The sequence below is a fragment of the Pleurodeles waltl genome, chromosome 5 (assembly GCF_031143425.1).
Source record: "Pleurodeles waltl isolate 20211129_DDA chromosome 5, aPleWal1.hap1.20221129, whole genome shotgun sequence".
In the NCBI taxonomy this organism is placed as follows: domain Eukaryota; kingdom Metazoa; phylum Chordata; class Amphibia; order Caudata; family Salamandridae; genus Pleurodeles; species Pleurodeles waltl.
In genome coordinates this window covers 132,389,875-132,406,947 of record NC_090444.1, presented here as the reverse complement: position 1 = coordinate 132,406,947, position 17,073 = coordinate 132,389,875, and the positions used below count along the sequence as shown (strand labels likewise).

Genomic DNA, 17,073 nt, shown 5'->3' with positions numbered 1-17,073 from the left:
ACAGAAGGTGCACTCTATGAGCAGTCTCCAGGACAGACACTTTAAGAAATACTAACAAGCATTGGAATAGCCAATAAGCATCGCCTTAGGGATCCTATAAGTGTTAAGCATGCAGCGCATTATCCTAGGTTGATCAATTATAGCTTAATTCCTGAATATGTATAAAGTTATTTCACACCAAAATTGAATGTATTAATTTTTTTTAGAAATTGCACACAAAATAAAAAGTGTTTGCCAAATTTCAGGCACCTGATGTATGAAGCAAAGTAAACACGTCTCATGAAGATGAAGGTACCATCCATCCCACCCTGGGACGCACCTGGGAATGGGGAATTGCTCGTTATAATAAGGGGGAGTATGCCAGAAGGCTCAGTAGGAGGACCAGAGAGCACTAGGAAGGGGGCTACATGAGAGAACCAGGGACTATGTATCAATGGCGATCTGAAGCTTGCATACGTCACAAATAGGAGGACTATATCGAAGGGACCATGGAGGGCATATAAAAGGAAACAGGGGGGGGTATATAAACCTTACAGGAGTATATAATAAAAGGGATCAATGATCAAAGGGGGCAAGGACATCATATGAAAGGGGACTGGGGATCACACAAAAGTGAGAAAGTGCATTTAAATAAGGAACAAGGAAGAATAAGTGCATGAGAAGTGACTAGGCAAGGTATGTAAATGTGACAGTGTTGAGCCCATATATAACCAGCATTTGCAATGCAATGGGTCTCACGTTTGCTCGGGTTAAAGATATTAGTGTTCCAAACTCCTTACCGGACTTTTCTTGCCAAATAAACTGAAAATGAAAAGTAAAACAGTTTCACATAAGTGAGCCGACGTCCACCATGAGGGTAAAGCAGACACACAAAAGGAAACAGAAGTTAGCTCACAGAGAAACATATAAGCAAAAGTGCAATTATCCACGTAACCAGCAAAAGTGCAATTATCCATGTAACCGGCAAAAGTACAAATATCCATGTAACAGGGTCGATGTCATGCAAACCGCTTGACTACTGCCCATCGAGATAGCGTTGCCTACGAAATAAAGAGAAAAAGTAGTCCAGAAACCATACCGAAAACATGGAACCTCGTATGTTTTCAGTAGTTGGCCGGTGCGCTCAAGATGGGCTAAACACTGGAAAAGGCATGACTTATGCATGCCTTTCACTAATTAAATCAAGCGAATTGTAATTTTAGAAGGCAAGCCCACGAGCCAACCAAACTGATGGGTGTGAAATGGGCATGGTTAAAAGCCCACCAGGAGATTATACCAGGGACAGAGCGCTTTGCGCGCTCGACCCTAAAAAGAGCAAAAGAGCGTATATCAAATGGCCTAGTAGAGGGCACTTTAAGAAATACTGAAAAATATGAGATACAGACGCTTAGAAAACGGAAGCCTTCTGAGACGTTATAGTTCTCACAAAATGAGGAATTCTCAGTGGCCATTTTGGAACTGGGGCTATAAATGACCCTTCAGATTCTTGATGCTTTGCACTAGGGATCCAAAGGGGAGCGGATGTTTGTTCTGCAAAGCAGCTCAGCGATTGGACTCGACTACATAAGTGTACCAATGTGGAAGTAACTTGAGATGTGGCTGTGAATGTTCACATGTATTTTACTAGTATTCTTGGTACAATAACAGTTGTCCAAGTTGATGCACAGACTGCGAGTCATGTATTGCTAATCCCACAGGGATGCAATATTGCTGCTATGTGATATATAAAATGCAATACTATGTAATACTGTGTGTTGTGCCAAGGATCCCTGCGTGAAAAGGGATTAATTGTAAATTCCAGAGTAACAATACAAATGCATGAGACAATTTAATGATATGCTATGGGAAAAAATGAAAGTTGACGTGACAACACCAGAAAAAAAGATCCTTTGATGTAATTCCAGATTTGTTTGAAAGAACGAATTTCAGATTTTCAGGTAAACTGGAGGAAATTCAATCGGCAAAGAGAGGCCCTTCATCTCAATGGTGTCTTCGGCACGTGAATAATGATGTGATATGATATAACAGCAGATTTATAAAGCGCAAAACAGCTACTTCTGGATAGAACTGTCCTGGCGATATTAAGGACCGCCCAGGTAGCTAAATCACACCCCTCCAAACACTTATGCCGAGACCTAGATGTTATCCAAGAGCAGAAATATTTTAAGTTGTTTCTTAAACAATTTATGGGAAGTTAAAACAAACGGTCTTGGGACATTAGTTTTTTTTTAGGAGTTTAGTTATAGAATAATTGTTTATTTCTGATAGGTGGCAAACGGATCCTTTGAACCTGAAAGGACTTAGAGCCAGATCTCACTCCCAGATCCCAGACTAAGGTTGTCCAGGTAAGGCAACAGTACAGGTCCGTAGAAGAAAAAGAAGATAATACATGTTTCCTAGATTGTACTACTAATTTCTTCTTATTTGCAGGGATATGAACAGCTTGTTTCTTTGCTTATTTTTCCCTTTGTGTTTCATGTTGTTGTTTGGCCCTGGCTTTACTCCCCTTGGGGGGTCATCCTTCCACCCCCATGTGCTCCAAAGTTCCAATGGTGGTTGTATGAGCGTGGGTGGTTGAAGGACCGATGCTGTCTCTGTAACCTAGCATAGCATAGTGTCTCTGGGAGTTTTGCAGCATGACACAGATTAAAAGTCTGCAGGCCATAAAACTGGTGGACCTATGGTGGCTAAACTGTGGTAGTTCACAGACGCTTCACAGAGTTTCCAAACCATGAAACATTTAGACACATGTTGCATCCCCTATCGTATTGTGGTGTCTTTGTACCGAGTTTGGAAACTATGAAACTCTCCATGTTTGGTCTCCTTTTGTACCTTTTGAATTCAGCGCAGTGTTCTAGGACTACCTACCCTCGCTATCTCGATAATTGATTAGTCCATGTCCCAACTTGAAGTCAGCGAACTTCAAATCTATTTGGATACCATTTTGTTTAGAAGTGGTATATGGTCAGACAGTGTCTTGGGGGTGCATTTTTACTGAACAGAAGCTTTTTTAAATGTGCTGAGTCACACTGTTTCAAAACCAAGTTTGTGACTTGGTGCACCCAGCAAGGCCTTCCGGCAAAGTCCAGGAACTTCAGAGCAACTTTCAGAACTTTCTGACATTTTCATCTCCTGAAACTTCATATATTCTTGAATCATATCAGAAAGTGTCTGTGCAAAAGAAGCCATATCGACTATTACCAGAGAGCAGTGCAGTTGCTACTCGGAGTCAATTCACTTCAGAGAATTTTCTGACTCAGATGAGGCGACTGTAGGACCTCCATCTGCTCTTCAGCAAAAGGAGAAAGAAAGTATCTGCATAGAAAGGACTGTGGAGACTCAAATGAATAAAAAAGCTGTACACTTTAATAGTTCTTTACAAATGTTTCTGAAGAAAAGAAATGACATTCCTGAAGGCTAACATAAACTGTATGAAATAAAGCTCAGTGGAGGATAAAGACATTAATAATTTTTTTGAGGCATCGACCTTGGATAGGCAAAGCAAGGATTCTAAAGAACATTTGGCAATTGCCACAAAAATACATAGGTCACAGGAATGCAAGATATTGTCCCTACAGCAGAGGCGGCTGCTAAATGGGGACTCTAGGGCACTGACCTACTAGCTCATGTAAATGTTTCTCTTAACACGTTTGAGCAGTAGAAAAGGTTAACAAACCGAAAAGTCAATTCCTTCATTTGTTTATTTTTCCAAGACCTGTGTGCTGATACTGCAAAGTGTGCATGTCAGCCACACTGGCAAAGGGGCATCTGCAGAGTTCAGTGGAGTGTGCATATGTGAGGGTGCTGTGGAAATCAGCCCTCTCGCACATTACAGTCCCATAGATGTGCTGTACATGCTCGATGCTGCGCAGCCTATCTAAATCTAGGACCATGCCAGGGCGATCATGTAAAGTCACCCCCTGCCCTATCAAACGTCAGGAAAAAGCAGGGGTCAGACAGGTAACCCTCCACCCCAGGTGTATCCTGATCTCTGAGAGGCCTGTCATCACTCAGCAAACTCCTCATGCAGAGAGGGTCCGGCGTGTACAGGCCACCTGTACAGGGGAGTCATAGAGAAGCCAGGTGGTAAATCCTTATACTTCTTGACTTATGAATTTTTGCTGCTCCTATCATTCTATCTAAGACAGACCCTTATTGGGCCACAGTCGTCCTCACAGCTGTGGAAGGAGGAGGAGTGATTGGCGCTGTTTCCCTCACTGGCATCTTCTCCTGTTTACTTCTGTCCATGTGTATGCCCTGGGACATAACTTATGGGAGAGGTTTTACTCTAAAATGAAATGTCTGTGTAAACCTAGCCCGGATGCATTAGTAATACACTTGCACCAAGCATGCATGTAGCACAATAATAGCTGTACTTATATTTTAGTCACAGCAAGCCAGACCAGAGAACGCAGCTGCCAAGAATAAAGTGAAAACTCAAAGGGGCAGATTTAAGTGCCACCATAGCACATTTTTGTTATGCTAAGGAGGCGCTAAAGTGGCATTTTCCCAGCACCTTATTTACAAAGTGGCGCAATGCATGCATTGCACCACTTTGTAAACTCTTGTGCCACATTATGCCTGCACCTGGGCACAATGTATGGTGGGGGGGGGGGAGTTCCCCCGCTGGGGGGGCCTAACAATGACGCAAGGCAATTTACGAGATTTCCTTGTACCATTTTTTTCTGCACTTTTAATGCCTCCTCAGAGCAGGCACTAAAAGGGGACTTCCATTATTTATTTATTATGGGCCCCTATTTACTCTGCAGGAGGAGCACCAAATTAGTACATCAAAAGTATATCAACAGTGTAAAAAAAAATCCGACACTATTGCTCCCTTCCCAGCGCCATGGTGGTGGTAGGGAGGTGCTAAGGGGCGCAAGGAAAGTGGCACTGCAGTAAGTGCAGGGCCACTTTTCTTAAATTTGGCCCAAACTGTCTTTAAAACTGCACTGCTAGAACACTCATAGTCTTCCATTTAGTCAACATTATTTCTGGAATAATTTCTTTTTCCCAGTTTTTAAAGATGGTTCACTCTACAGGATAATTTGCATTGGCTGCCCAATGTGAAGTAGAGATTTTGTAGGATAATTTCCAGGTGCTCAGCTATCAGTGCAGCAGGTGTAGTGACACTAGTGCTCAGGTGTGTGAAAGGCTCACTGAATCACAATTACAGCTGTCTCTTGCTACTCAACAAGTGGGCATCAGGGGTCATTTCATTTGCTTGTATTAGGATCAAAGGCACCTTTGTCATGCCATGAAAAAAGCAGCAGTTCAGAAAGAAAACATTGGCACCTATCACTTCCTGCCTTCTGTGGCTCAGAGAGCACTGCACACTCCTCAGAGGCGGCAAATGGGACTGCAGAGAGTACTTCACCAAGCTTGGATAATGCAGGCTTCTAGGCTCTGCTTTTGGGCAGCTCAGTGAGCTCAACATCTGTAAGGATTAGATGGCTCTCATTTTGGAAGTGATCATAAGTGCTTGAGTTTTTTAGCTGAATGACTCCTACAATGAGGTAGCACTTTTATTATTGGAAGAATGTCTCTTGTATAGACGTCTCTGCTCTGTTGCTGAATGGCTCAGTGGTGTCTGCACCTGGAAACACAGAATGTCATCTAAGACACTTTACCACTGTAGTTGTTCAGTGTGTTGGTGCACATGACCCAGAAGCAGTCAAATGCAGGCGCAGGACATGAGGATGATGCATCACCCATGGAAACCCACTGAGCGATATTGTGTGGGTGCACAGTGGGAAGGAGCTGGCCTAACACTTCACTGGCATGCTCACATTAGAGGTAGATAATTATGTCCTACAACTTTCAAAATTCAACAAAAACCTCTTCTGAGACCCACCCACAAACAAAGGGTGCTGCAAAATAACAAGGCTGGGGTTCAGATGGTGAATGAGAAATAAACACGTCTTTAAGTTTTGTTTTGATCTTGGGACATTTGGTGTGCGTTCAAAGACAACAGCAAAATGTCAGGAGATGCCTTTTAACAATCTGCTGCTTATTCTGTTAACATGAAGCTTGGTGTTTACTTTCTATTCTCTGACTGCAAAGTAAGAGGATTTTGTAAAGTGAACTGCATGACAATCTTCTTGCGCTGCAGGGAATGTGAAAGGAAAGGCTGTAGGATGGCAGTTTTTTCAAATACACAACAACATTAAAATACCTGTATGTGAACTGTTGAATATTAAAAAATATATCAGCAGTTAGGAAAGCAATAATGAAGCAAATTTTTTGTAGTTCTGAAGTGTGATGGAAACAAATATTTTAATAGTATTAAAGCAAATCAAGACTCTTTACCTGGTGATATGTACATGGTAAATATTTTCTGAAGTCTGATTTCCACAAATTTATCGTTTGTATGCTATATAGTTTTCAAAATAAAAATGCATGTCAGTGCAAATTTTGCATCCATTGAAATGAAAAATATTCTGTCTGTAACTGAAAGTGTGCTACCACACCAATAGTTAGTAGTATATGTGTGACAGTGTGTTCCAAAGTGCAGCATCAGCTACATACCACGCCCTTGCTACTCTCCTGCTGAAGAGGTGTGACTCATTTGCTACTCTCGTTCTTTGCGTGAGACACATGGATTTTTCACAACCCCTATGAATTCATTTCATGTAACATTGATGGGGCACCACCCCTGTGAAAATTGTTCTAGCACCGCTGCCCACTAAACTCAATAAAGGAGCTTGCCCAGCAAGGCTGCCTGTAGCGGGTTACATGCATGGCCTGGCCCTGTGACCAGCCTCCCTACTGCTTGTGGTCAAGAGCATTGCATTAGCATTGCATCTAGTGTGAGATTTATGGTTTGCACAGCTGATGCATAAGCTATGTATTGCAGAGTGAAGCATAACTGAGGCATTTCAGTTAAGTTTCAGTTTTAATTTGTAACGATAACTCTACTAGTGGGTTTCCATTGAATTCCAGAAGTGTCATAACCAATCCAAAATGTAACTTCACTTCAGTTATGCTTCTTTTTAGTAAATATGTGCTCATATATATGACTATGTACACTACCTCATGCGCATATACCATCCATTTGCATGGTGATGGCTGCAGGAGTGAAAGTGCAATTTATATGCGACCATTTAAATAAAATACCATGTCTTTGAAAGCAGTGAGATCACACCCTGAAGGGCAGATCAAGCACTTGCTAATTGCTAAAAGAGAAAGCATTAAATGCTGGGCAGTCACACTATTTTTCTGAATCATGTGTATATATTAATTGACAACATTCAACTATTGACTGTTCTTCAAGTGACACGATTAGTCACATGCTATGAGAGTGAAACTTGGAATTCAAACTTACCTTCCAGTGTATAGTCTGAATCTTCAAATCCTTTCTGGATGTTTCCATTCTCTATCTTCTTAGGTGACCCATAAAAGGACTGCTTCTCTATTGCTTCCTGGGGATCAATATTAGAAATGAATGGTCCATTGACAAATAGGAAACAACTTAGTAGAGTAGTTCAAAGTCCTGAAGAATTACACAAATTAGGCATCAGGGTAGGTTTTAATTAATTGCAGGGAAAACATTATTTAAAAGGTACAAAATGTGTTCAATATAAATCACGCACCATCTTCTGGACATATAAAGGCCCATATTTATACTTTTTTTGCACCACTTTTGCACATTTTTTTTACGCAAAAGCGGCACAAACGTACAAAATATAATTGTATTTTGTACGTTTGTGCTGCTTTTGCGTCAAAAAATTATACAAAAGCAGCGCAAAAAAAGTATTAATATGGGCCATAGTGACTTTGAAATGTTAACGCACTGAGATATTGATGTGTAATGGATTTCACTGCTTTAGAACATGTAAGCATTTCTAAGATAGAAAAATTCACACAATCAACATGTACTATTCCATATGTTACGCTTCAACAATTGTGTTTTACATAAATTGACTTTCCAGTGCTCAGATTACTAGTAAATATACAACTGTCTCTCTGACATTGTTATCCTTACCTGAATAGTAATGATTGGGGGGAGATCTTCATATGTCACCTTTACCGATGTAGCAGCTCTATGAGCATGTGCTTTTGTGTCTGCAATAACTCCACCAATGACATGCCCAATGCAAGTTACCTGCAGAAAATCATAGCTGTGATTAGACTGCAGTGCAAGCATTGATCACCTAGAGTACTGAGCAGGGATGATCAAGGTATTTATGCCTCCAGTAGACTTGGGCAAAGTTCATGATACTTATAGTTTAGATACATATTGAGTTTTGAAATTCTGATAATCTTTTTTCAATCATGCCTTTAGACTCCAACAACAACAGATATGTCATTTGTTGATTTTTGTACAGAAAATCCATTTTTGCAGGTCATTGCTCCCGTATTTGTTTTTAACCTCACAAGGAGTACAATGTTTGTGACACATCTCAGCAAAGTGTGCAGAACTGAAAACCTGCAACTTTCACAACCCTACTAATGAGTAGACATAGCGAAGACATGGGGCTGTCCCTGTTCAGTTTCCACCATCAAATACAATACACAGCCAAAATAATCAGCTGTCTGAACCTGGAACAGGAAAGAGGTTTCTGCTCATTTCCAATCCTCTGTTTGCATATCCAATCTTTGTCTCCTCAATACTCACCTGTGCCTTTCTTGCTCTCACATTGTCATGTCTCCATTTTGACCCCCGTCCCTTTTCTGAATGCCTCAGAGAGCAATTCTTGCATTTTTGAATGAAGAAACGTAGGAAACAATGACAATAAATGTCCAGTCATAGAGCATGTTCAAGTCTGGCTTCACAACGCAGATGTCTGCAAAACCATTCGTTATCAATTCTTTAAAGCAGTGGTTCCCAACCTGTGGGCCGGGGACCCCTGGGGGTCCGCAAAGCCTCCTCAGGGGGTCCGTGGCTGCTTAAAACATTTAATAATATTAGGTCCCAGCTATCAGTAATGACTCCTCTGGGGTCCCCATGTTCCAATAATGATTCAGTGGGGGTCCCCGGGCTCCAGTATTGAGAAAATGGGGGTCCACAGAAGTCAAAAGGTTGGGAACCACTGCTTTAAAGTATACACAGAGTGGGAGGTGGTTCTGCCCAGAGGAGTACTTTTCTTTTTCCATTGCCTCTGGTTATTTAGTGTATCAGTCCTTCTCTCATTGAGTGCTTGCATTGCAATGCATGAGGGAGCATTTTACATGTCAAAAGAATACTGAATCATCACACATGCCAATCTCATTCATATGTGCACTATGTATAAAAAGTCATCATTTGTGTTCATTGCAGAAGGCAATTTTAATCATTTACCCAGGTTTCAAAATGTAAAACAGCTATTGGCTTTACAAATGTTTGTTATAATGTGCAACTCTGACCTTCTATTACTCAATGGCCCACACTCTGACTTCAGCTACATAGAGAGTAGCAATGCTAGGGATATTGAGGATAGAGATGCAGAATGAGAGACAGAGAGAGAGTGTGTGCTTGTGTTTATGCATGTACGTATCAGTGTGTGTACTTAGAGGTAAAGAGTGCTTTTTTGACCTCCATAAAGCAGAACTGGCAAGAATGTTGTCTTCAGATCCAAGGCTTCAACATTAGGACAGCTACACTGTGCATTAAGGAGGGATCAAGGTAACTTAATCATGCAGTTGGTAATGAAGGTCACCAGTACCGCTACCATCATCCCATAGCTTCTGCATCTAAGGACAAATTACATGGTAAAATACAGATAGCTTAAGATATAATATCATATGTTCCTTTGTTCCACTGACAGCTATCTTGCTTGAGATCAAGCTGAGATGCCTGTTCAGTGTCTAATGAAAATCGGGTCAACTACTGCTTCTCTGTCCCAGAGCATGCATCCTAATCAAAGGGCAAATGCCTTCTTACTTGAAATTTGCCCTGGCGCAAGACAGAGATGTATGTCACCTCAAGTTATATTAGCCAATATCAGTACCTACAGAGATACTGCAGACACACTCTGTAGCATTACCATAATAAGGAAACAGTAGACTTCTTTATTTCACCACACCAGTGGCTTTCCCCCTACATTATAGAGGCAATATCTATAAGTGATGTCAAGCTTTTATATGCATGTATTCTGCTGTATCTGTCTTTATGAATTAGGAGGTCAACAAAAACTCTATATGTTCTTTCTATCCTTTTCAATGAAAGATTAGAGTCATGGTGCCTTTTTTTGTGAGGTACCAAGAAGTGCAAATAAACTACACAAAGCAAGAGGAAATGAGTGGCAAAGCGATGCCATGTGAGAATATACCACTTACTTATTAAATTGCTGGATGCCTTGATATACTATGAACTCTCCACAGATAAACAAAACACTACTTAAGATCTCCTTTGACAAATAAGCCACTATCTCAAATAGGGGGTGATTCTAACATTGGCGGGCGGCGGAGGCCGCCCGCCAATGTTCCCCCGTCAAAATACCGCTCCGCGGTCGCAAGACCGCTGAGGGTATTTTGAGATTTGCCCTGGGCTGGCGGGCGGCCGCCAAAAGGCCACCCGCCAGCCCAGGGCAAATCTACCTTCCCACGAGGACGCCGGCTCAGAATTGAGCCGGCGTAGTGGGAAGGTGCGACGGGTGCAGTTGCACCCGTCGCGTATTTCAGTGTCTGCACAGCAGACACTGAAATACTTTGTGGGGCCCTCTTACGGGGGCCCCTGCAGTGCCCATGCCATTGGCATGGGCACTGCAGGGGCCCCCAGGGGCCCCGCGGCACCCCCTAACCGCCATCCTGTTCCTGGCGGGAGACCCGCCAGGAACAGGATGGCGGTAGGGGGTGTCAGAATCCCCATGGCGGCGGAGCGCGCTCCGCCGCCATGGAGGATTCTGTAGGGCAGTGGTAAACCGGCGGGAGACCGCCGGTTTACCCTTTCTGGCCGCGGCTGAACCGTCGCGGTCAGAATGCCCTTGGGAGCACCGCCAGCCTGTTGGCGGTGCTCCCGTGGTCGGTGACCCTGGCGGTCACCGGCCGCCAGGGTCAGAATGAACCCCATAGTTATTTGCTGGAGGTGACTCCCTGCGGGCAACCCCCTTCGGCCATGTGCAATGGGGGGCTGGGTGCCAACAGGGGAGTTAGGCGCAGGGCCTGGCCAAAAGCCAGATCAGCCATGCACTAAGGGGGGTCGGTGCCCACAAGAAAGTTGGACACAGGTCGTGGCTGATGGCTGTGTGCAGCAGGGGTTTGTGCACTTGCGGTGGGGTTGGGTGGAGTCATTAAATTATGTCATTAAACATGTCATGAGTGATGCGATCATATGCAGCACATTATGGGGGAACAAGTTATAGTTAATATTCTAAACTATAACGGGAGAATTTAAGTGGTTTTCTTAACTCAACACCTAATTGTAACACCACTTTTTATATATTTCAAATAAGCATTTCCAAAGCAAATAGAATGGGGCTCCCTTTTAAACAAGTAACCTATTGGCATTGCCACTGCTTGCTCCTTAATATTTTTCCTCTAATGCCCCCACTACATCATCATGCTTTTGTTCCTCCCTAATGTCAGCCTACATCTCTTCGATGAGCTTTGACATATAGCTGTCCTGCTCTTTTTATTTGGCTTAAATATGGATTTTTATCCACATCCCACTTCCCCTCCACAATTGCTCAACTCTGGGCACATTGAACACTGTTTTTCCAGTCTTTTGAAATAGTACAGTTATGTTTCCCATTAGTGTGGTTTTTAATTTTGTGGGATTTTTTTCTTGAACTTTACACCAACTGTTAAAAACTACTCACTTCTCCTTGGGTGGCTAAGTGGAACTCAACTGACCAGCAACAATTGTTTATAATTCACTGCTAAATATACAAGAGAAACATGTATTAGGACATCTTAACTTGGTCTCATACTTAGTTCAATTATTTGCTCTTTTTCCTTGTGAGCATTCATACCTTGTCTTCAGCAAATACTGTTTCATCATGCAGAATGCCAGTCACATTACTTCCGGGAATGTCCTTGGCAGAAACAAAGCACACAAAGCCTGGGACCTTTTGAGCTTCTGTAGTATCAATGGAACTGTAAGAAGAAAATAAACACACAAACAGTGAAGGAAAGTAAGCTTGTACAAAACTTGAAATAATGTCATCGTCTTCAGAAGATTCCTTTCTGTGGTACAGTGTGACAATTGGGAAGGTGACTTGGGCCATCTGCGTTGGTTCTTTTGCAGGCAAAACATCCTGTTATTGTTTGTTGTTCACCACATGCCTTGGGCTCTGTCGTTCAGGCTGTCAACCCCTTGACATAAAAGGAATCATAATGTTATGTGTGCAAACTGCACTTAGCCCATCACAGTGGGGTTGTCTATGATTCTCGCTCAAGGCATGAGCTGTAGCATGCACTTGGTGAGATCTTAGCCAAGGGAGCACAAGCTGCCTAACTAGGACTGCTTGGTAAGGCTAGTGTGAGCTAAGGGAACCTAATAATGATTGTCTGAATCAGGGGTCAGATGTATCAAGCGTTTTTGCATTCGCAAACGGTGCGAATGGCTGTTTGCGAATGCAAAAATGTCTTTCAGTATCTATGAAAGGCATTTGCAACGCAATTTTAAGGAATCGCTAAAATAGCGATTCCTTAAAATTCCGACCCCATTTAGAGAATCGCAAATTGCGATTCTCTAAATAAGAAATCGCAAATAAGGAATCCTTATTTGCGATTTCTAAACCACATGTAACAAGCAATTCCTTAATGAGAATTGGGCATTAAGGAATCAGTATTACCACCAAGTTGAACTTGGTGGGAACCATGTGCAAATTTTAAAAATGCAATAATAATGCATTTTTAAAATTGACATGTAACGCACACATGCCCCTTTGGCATGTGTGCGCCTTACATGTCTTTAAAAAAAATCTTGGGGTGCAGCAGAGGGGGCCTTAGGCCCCCAGCACCCTGGGGTTTGTATTTCCCAAAATTGCAAATTCCAGTTAGGAATTCCAATTTGGGAAATGCAAAAAATTCGCAAATATGGGCCTACAGGCCCATAGGTGCGAATGGGGCCGGTATCGCAATTTGCGATTCGGTAATAGCATTTGCGATTTTTAAGAAATCGCTATTACTGATTCGCAAATATGATACATACCATTTTGCGACTCAGAAATAGCGATTTCCTAAAAATCGCTATTACCGAATCGCGAACGTTTTTTTTTTATACATCTAGCCCCTAGTGTGATACAATGCGATCTAGTGATGGAAGTCTGAAATCCCTATCTCATGTATATTTGCCTATGCTGAGCAAATCATTAAGCCCCCTTTTGGTTTATCCACCCATTTTCTTCTGGCAAATCCTTCAATTAACCCTTCTGAATTAAGACTTGCATCTCACCTGATTTGCTACGGACGAGGCATTAAGTAGCAATAATGATTCATAAAAGAGATATTAGAGCGGTATTTGATATCACTGCTATATCCAGTGTTCATCAAGAGCTGTAGGTGATGACAGCAGGATTGGCAAATCGCAGAACAAGTGCTATTTGCCCCAGTTGGGGTCGGTTAAAAACTGCCTGTCATTAAGCTGGAAAATCTCTACAGTGCAGGCTGTAGGAGTACACTTTTGGATTGTCTTTCATACTTCAAATGACAATTTACGGAACTGATATTTCCTTTGGGTGAGTCCCTATAATGAAGGTAATTTTTTTTTCAGCTTTTACCTTGAATGAAGTTTTTTGGATTCAATGATTTGCTGTCTGCTCACACTCTTCTCTGGTTGGCCCATCCTATGCATGAACATTCTCTCATCTATTTGAAGCCAAACTATCATCCACACATGGGCACTGGAACTGAGTGCTGTGAGACCTACATGTAGTGCTGTAAGGCATTCATTCTTCATGTCACCATATCAGTCCCATCCAATAGTTCAGTGAGTAGTGATTTTCTACCTGTCAGCAATGACTGTTCAGCCTACGTCTTTTGGTGCGCGTTAATCACAGCATGTCAGCATGTGACCAAGAATTGTATCAAACTAGAAGTGAATCACCCACTATCCATAATTGTGCAGATATATCTTAGTGTCTGCAGTTCTCTAGAGCTCTTTCGCACTGCTACACCATCTCTCATTCAATAGAATTCTTGGCTCCACCAAAACCTTACTACACATTTGTTTACTGCACACACTTTGTAATACCACTTTTTTTCTTACAGCAACACTGTTAAGATTCCAAATTGTTGAATCCTTAGTTTTTATTGCATTTGTAAACAACTTCAACACTCTAATTAGTTGTATTAATTTTCAGTCATCACAGTTACCAATTGAATTGTTTATCCTGATTAAATAACCCACATTCACACAAGTTGTCTTTGTTCCACACTTTAAATGAAGCCATCTTGGGTGGACCAGAAATTTTTCCATTTCCCTTTTCTCCAATAATTTCTCAAAATGTCACCAACATCTATATTCGCATCCATGCAGGGCACAGCCTAGTTAGGTCTCCTTCCGGTGAACAACTGGAATAGCACCTTAACAGTGGTGGCGTTAGTTAGGCGTTAGCCTATTTATTTTCACTTTTTTGAACAGATCTTCCATCTATCATCTTCCACTAGACATAGCAATTTGTATGGCTTAATTTTAAAACTCGATTTAACATTTCTACCATGCCATTAATTTCTGGGGTGATAATCAGTGCACTTCCTGTGCACAATAACTTTGTTGGATAGGAAATTCTAATTTTTTTCCGAAACCAGTTGGACACCATTGTCTGTCAACAATGTGTACTGAAAAACCTCACTGAAGAAAGTGTCATCAAGAAATTTCACAACTGTGCACATGTCAACATTAAGAGAAGCTGTAATTTCTTGCCACCTCGAGAACAAGTCAATAGGTACTATGTCATATTGCTGACATCCACCATTGCTCAAAAGTCCTATGATATCTAAGGCAATATCCTCCCATGGTTTTTTGGGTAACCTCACAACCATAGATTGTTCTTGGGGCACTCTCTACATACGGTCTTTTACTACACGTTCAGTTTATACATCTTGGCCTTGTCACTAGAAAGACATTCTCGGCCTCTCTTTTGTTTTATAAATTCCAAAATGCCCTTCATGAGCACTATCAATTAAAATCAAACTCAAACTAGAAAGAAGCACGAACTTAGAATTAAGGCCCGTATTTATACTTTTTGACGCTAAACCGCGCTAACGCAGTTTAGCGTCATAAAGTTTAGCGCCGGCTAACGCCATTCTGAAGCGCCATGCGGGCGCCGTATTTATTGAATGGCGTTAGCCGGCGCTAGCAGACCGGCGCTGCCTGGTGTGCGTTGAAAAAAACCACGTACACCAGGCAGCGCCGGCGTTGGGGAAAATGGCGTTAGGGCGTCTTAAAAATGGTGCAAGTCAGGTTGACGCTAAAAAATCGCCTCCACCCGATTTGCGCCATTTTTAATGACGCCCAGACGCCATTTACATGACTCCTGTCTTAGTAAAGACAGGAGTCATGCCCCCTTGCCCAATGGCCATGCCCAGGGGACTTATGTCCCCTGGGCATGGTCATTGGGCATTGAGGCATGTAGGGGGGCACAAATCAGGCCCCCCTATGCCAAAAAAAAATATAAAAAAATAAAAATTTATACTTACCTGAACTTACCTGAATGTCCCTGGGATGGGTCCCTCCATCCTTGGGTGTCCTCCTGGGGTGGGCAAGGGTGGCAGGGGGGGTCCCTGGGGGCATGGGAGGGCAGCTGTGGGCTCATTTTGAGCCCACAGGTCCCTTAACGCCTGCCCTGACCCAGGCGTTAAAAAGAGGCGCAAATGCGGGGTTTTTTGCCCCGCCCACTCCCGGGCGTGATTTTTGCCCGGGAGTATAAATACGACGCATTTGCGTCGCAGTCATTTTTTTAGACGGGAACGCCTACCTTGCATCTCATTAACGCAAGGAAGGCGTTCACGCAAAAAAATGACGCTCATTCCTCATACTTTGGCGCTAGACGCGTCTAACGCCAAAGTATAAATATGGCGTTAGTTTTGCGCCGAATTTGCGTTAAAAAAAACGACGCAAATTCGGCGCAAATGGAGTATAAATATGCCCCTAAGTCACCCCACCTTGTCAGAGAGTTCATCCTTGGCATTCCAATATTTCTTACAACTATGCTATTAGCATGTATGTTTTTCCATGCTTACTTGACATGATCAGCTAATAGTACATTTTTCCTGATTATATTTCTCCAATCAGATATGCAATCGCTAGTATGAGGCATCTACACTTCAAAATAAGATTTTTGTAGTGCTATGAGCCAATTGCTGATTCTCGTGAACACTTCTTTTGGGGGTTTGTGATCGGTCCTTACTTCAAACATATTTCCCCTCAGAAATTGTTAAAATAATTCTACTGCCCAGTATATCAATGAGGCTTTTCTTTTCTGCAACTGAGTATCTCAACTCAAAACCTTTGAAACATCTGGAAATTAATAATATAGTTTTCTCTAGGTTCCCGGTACATTCTTTCAAAACGTCTTTTAAACGATTCATACTGGTGTCGGTGACAATTGTTGCTTTAATTTTAGGGTTCAAACACTGAAGCCTTTGTGGTCCAGATAATCTCATCTTAATGTCTGCAAACTCCTCATCACTCTTGTTGATCTGTGCTCTCTCCCTTTTTCTTTTAGTAAAGTTCTTAAGTCACTTGTTCAATCAGGGGCACACGAGGCAGTGGCACCTGGATAAGAAAAGAAAAACTACTCTCAAGACTATGTTGATTTAAAAGAACACTGAAGAAAGAAAAAGGATTCCTGCAGGTGCTGGGAGACCACTATGGACTAAATTTACTGAGGAGCCTTCTAAAATTTGCACATTTGTTTCTCTACCCCTTGGAGGGCAAGGGGCATTACAGAAGCCTTGGTAGAGTGTTGAGGCTGCTCGGGAATAGAGCTGTACCCCTGATCCATTTAGCAGCCATATTAAACTTTAAAAATATTGCTGTATTTCTCCCAGGTATATAGAAGAGTTACTTGGAGGGCTTTTCTTTGGTTGTCAGGCATTGCTAGGCATTGGTAGATTTGGGGCATTTGTATTATGGTTTGGATGTATAGGGACCTTTCATTTTAAGTCATAGGGCAACTTTGCAGACAGTGTTAAAATAGTAGATAG

General features: G+C 42.2%; 1 protein-coding gene across 1 annotated transcript in view; it reads right to left on the bottom strand.

Annotated features, from left to right (window-relative positions):
- XDH (xanthine dehydrogenase) overlaps positions 1–17,073 on the bottom strand; it is a 411,630-nt gene that overhangs the window by 185,605 nt on the left and 208,952 nt on the right. Inside the window, exons 19-21 of the mRNA XM_069233805.1 lie at positions 11,892–12,015; positions 7,985–8,104; positions 7,325–7,421 (exon numbers count right to left, since the gene is read on the bottom strand). Of these exons, the coding sequence (XP_069089906.1) occupies positions 7,325–7,421; positions 7,985–8,104; positions 11,892–12,015 (341 nt within the window). The remainder of the gene's footprint in view (positions 1–7,324; positions 7,422–7,984; positions 8,105–11,891; positions 12,016–17,073) is intronic.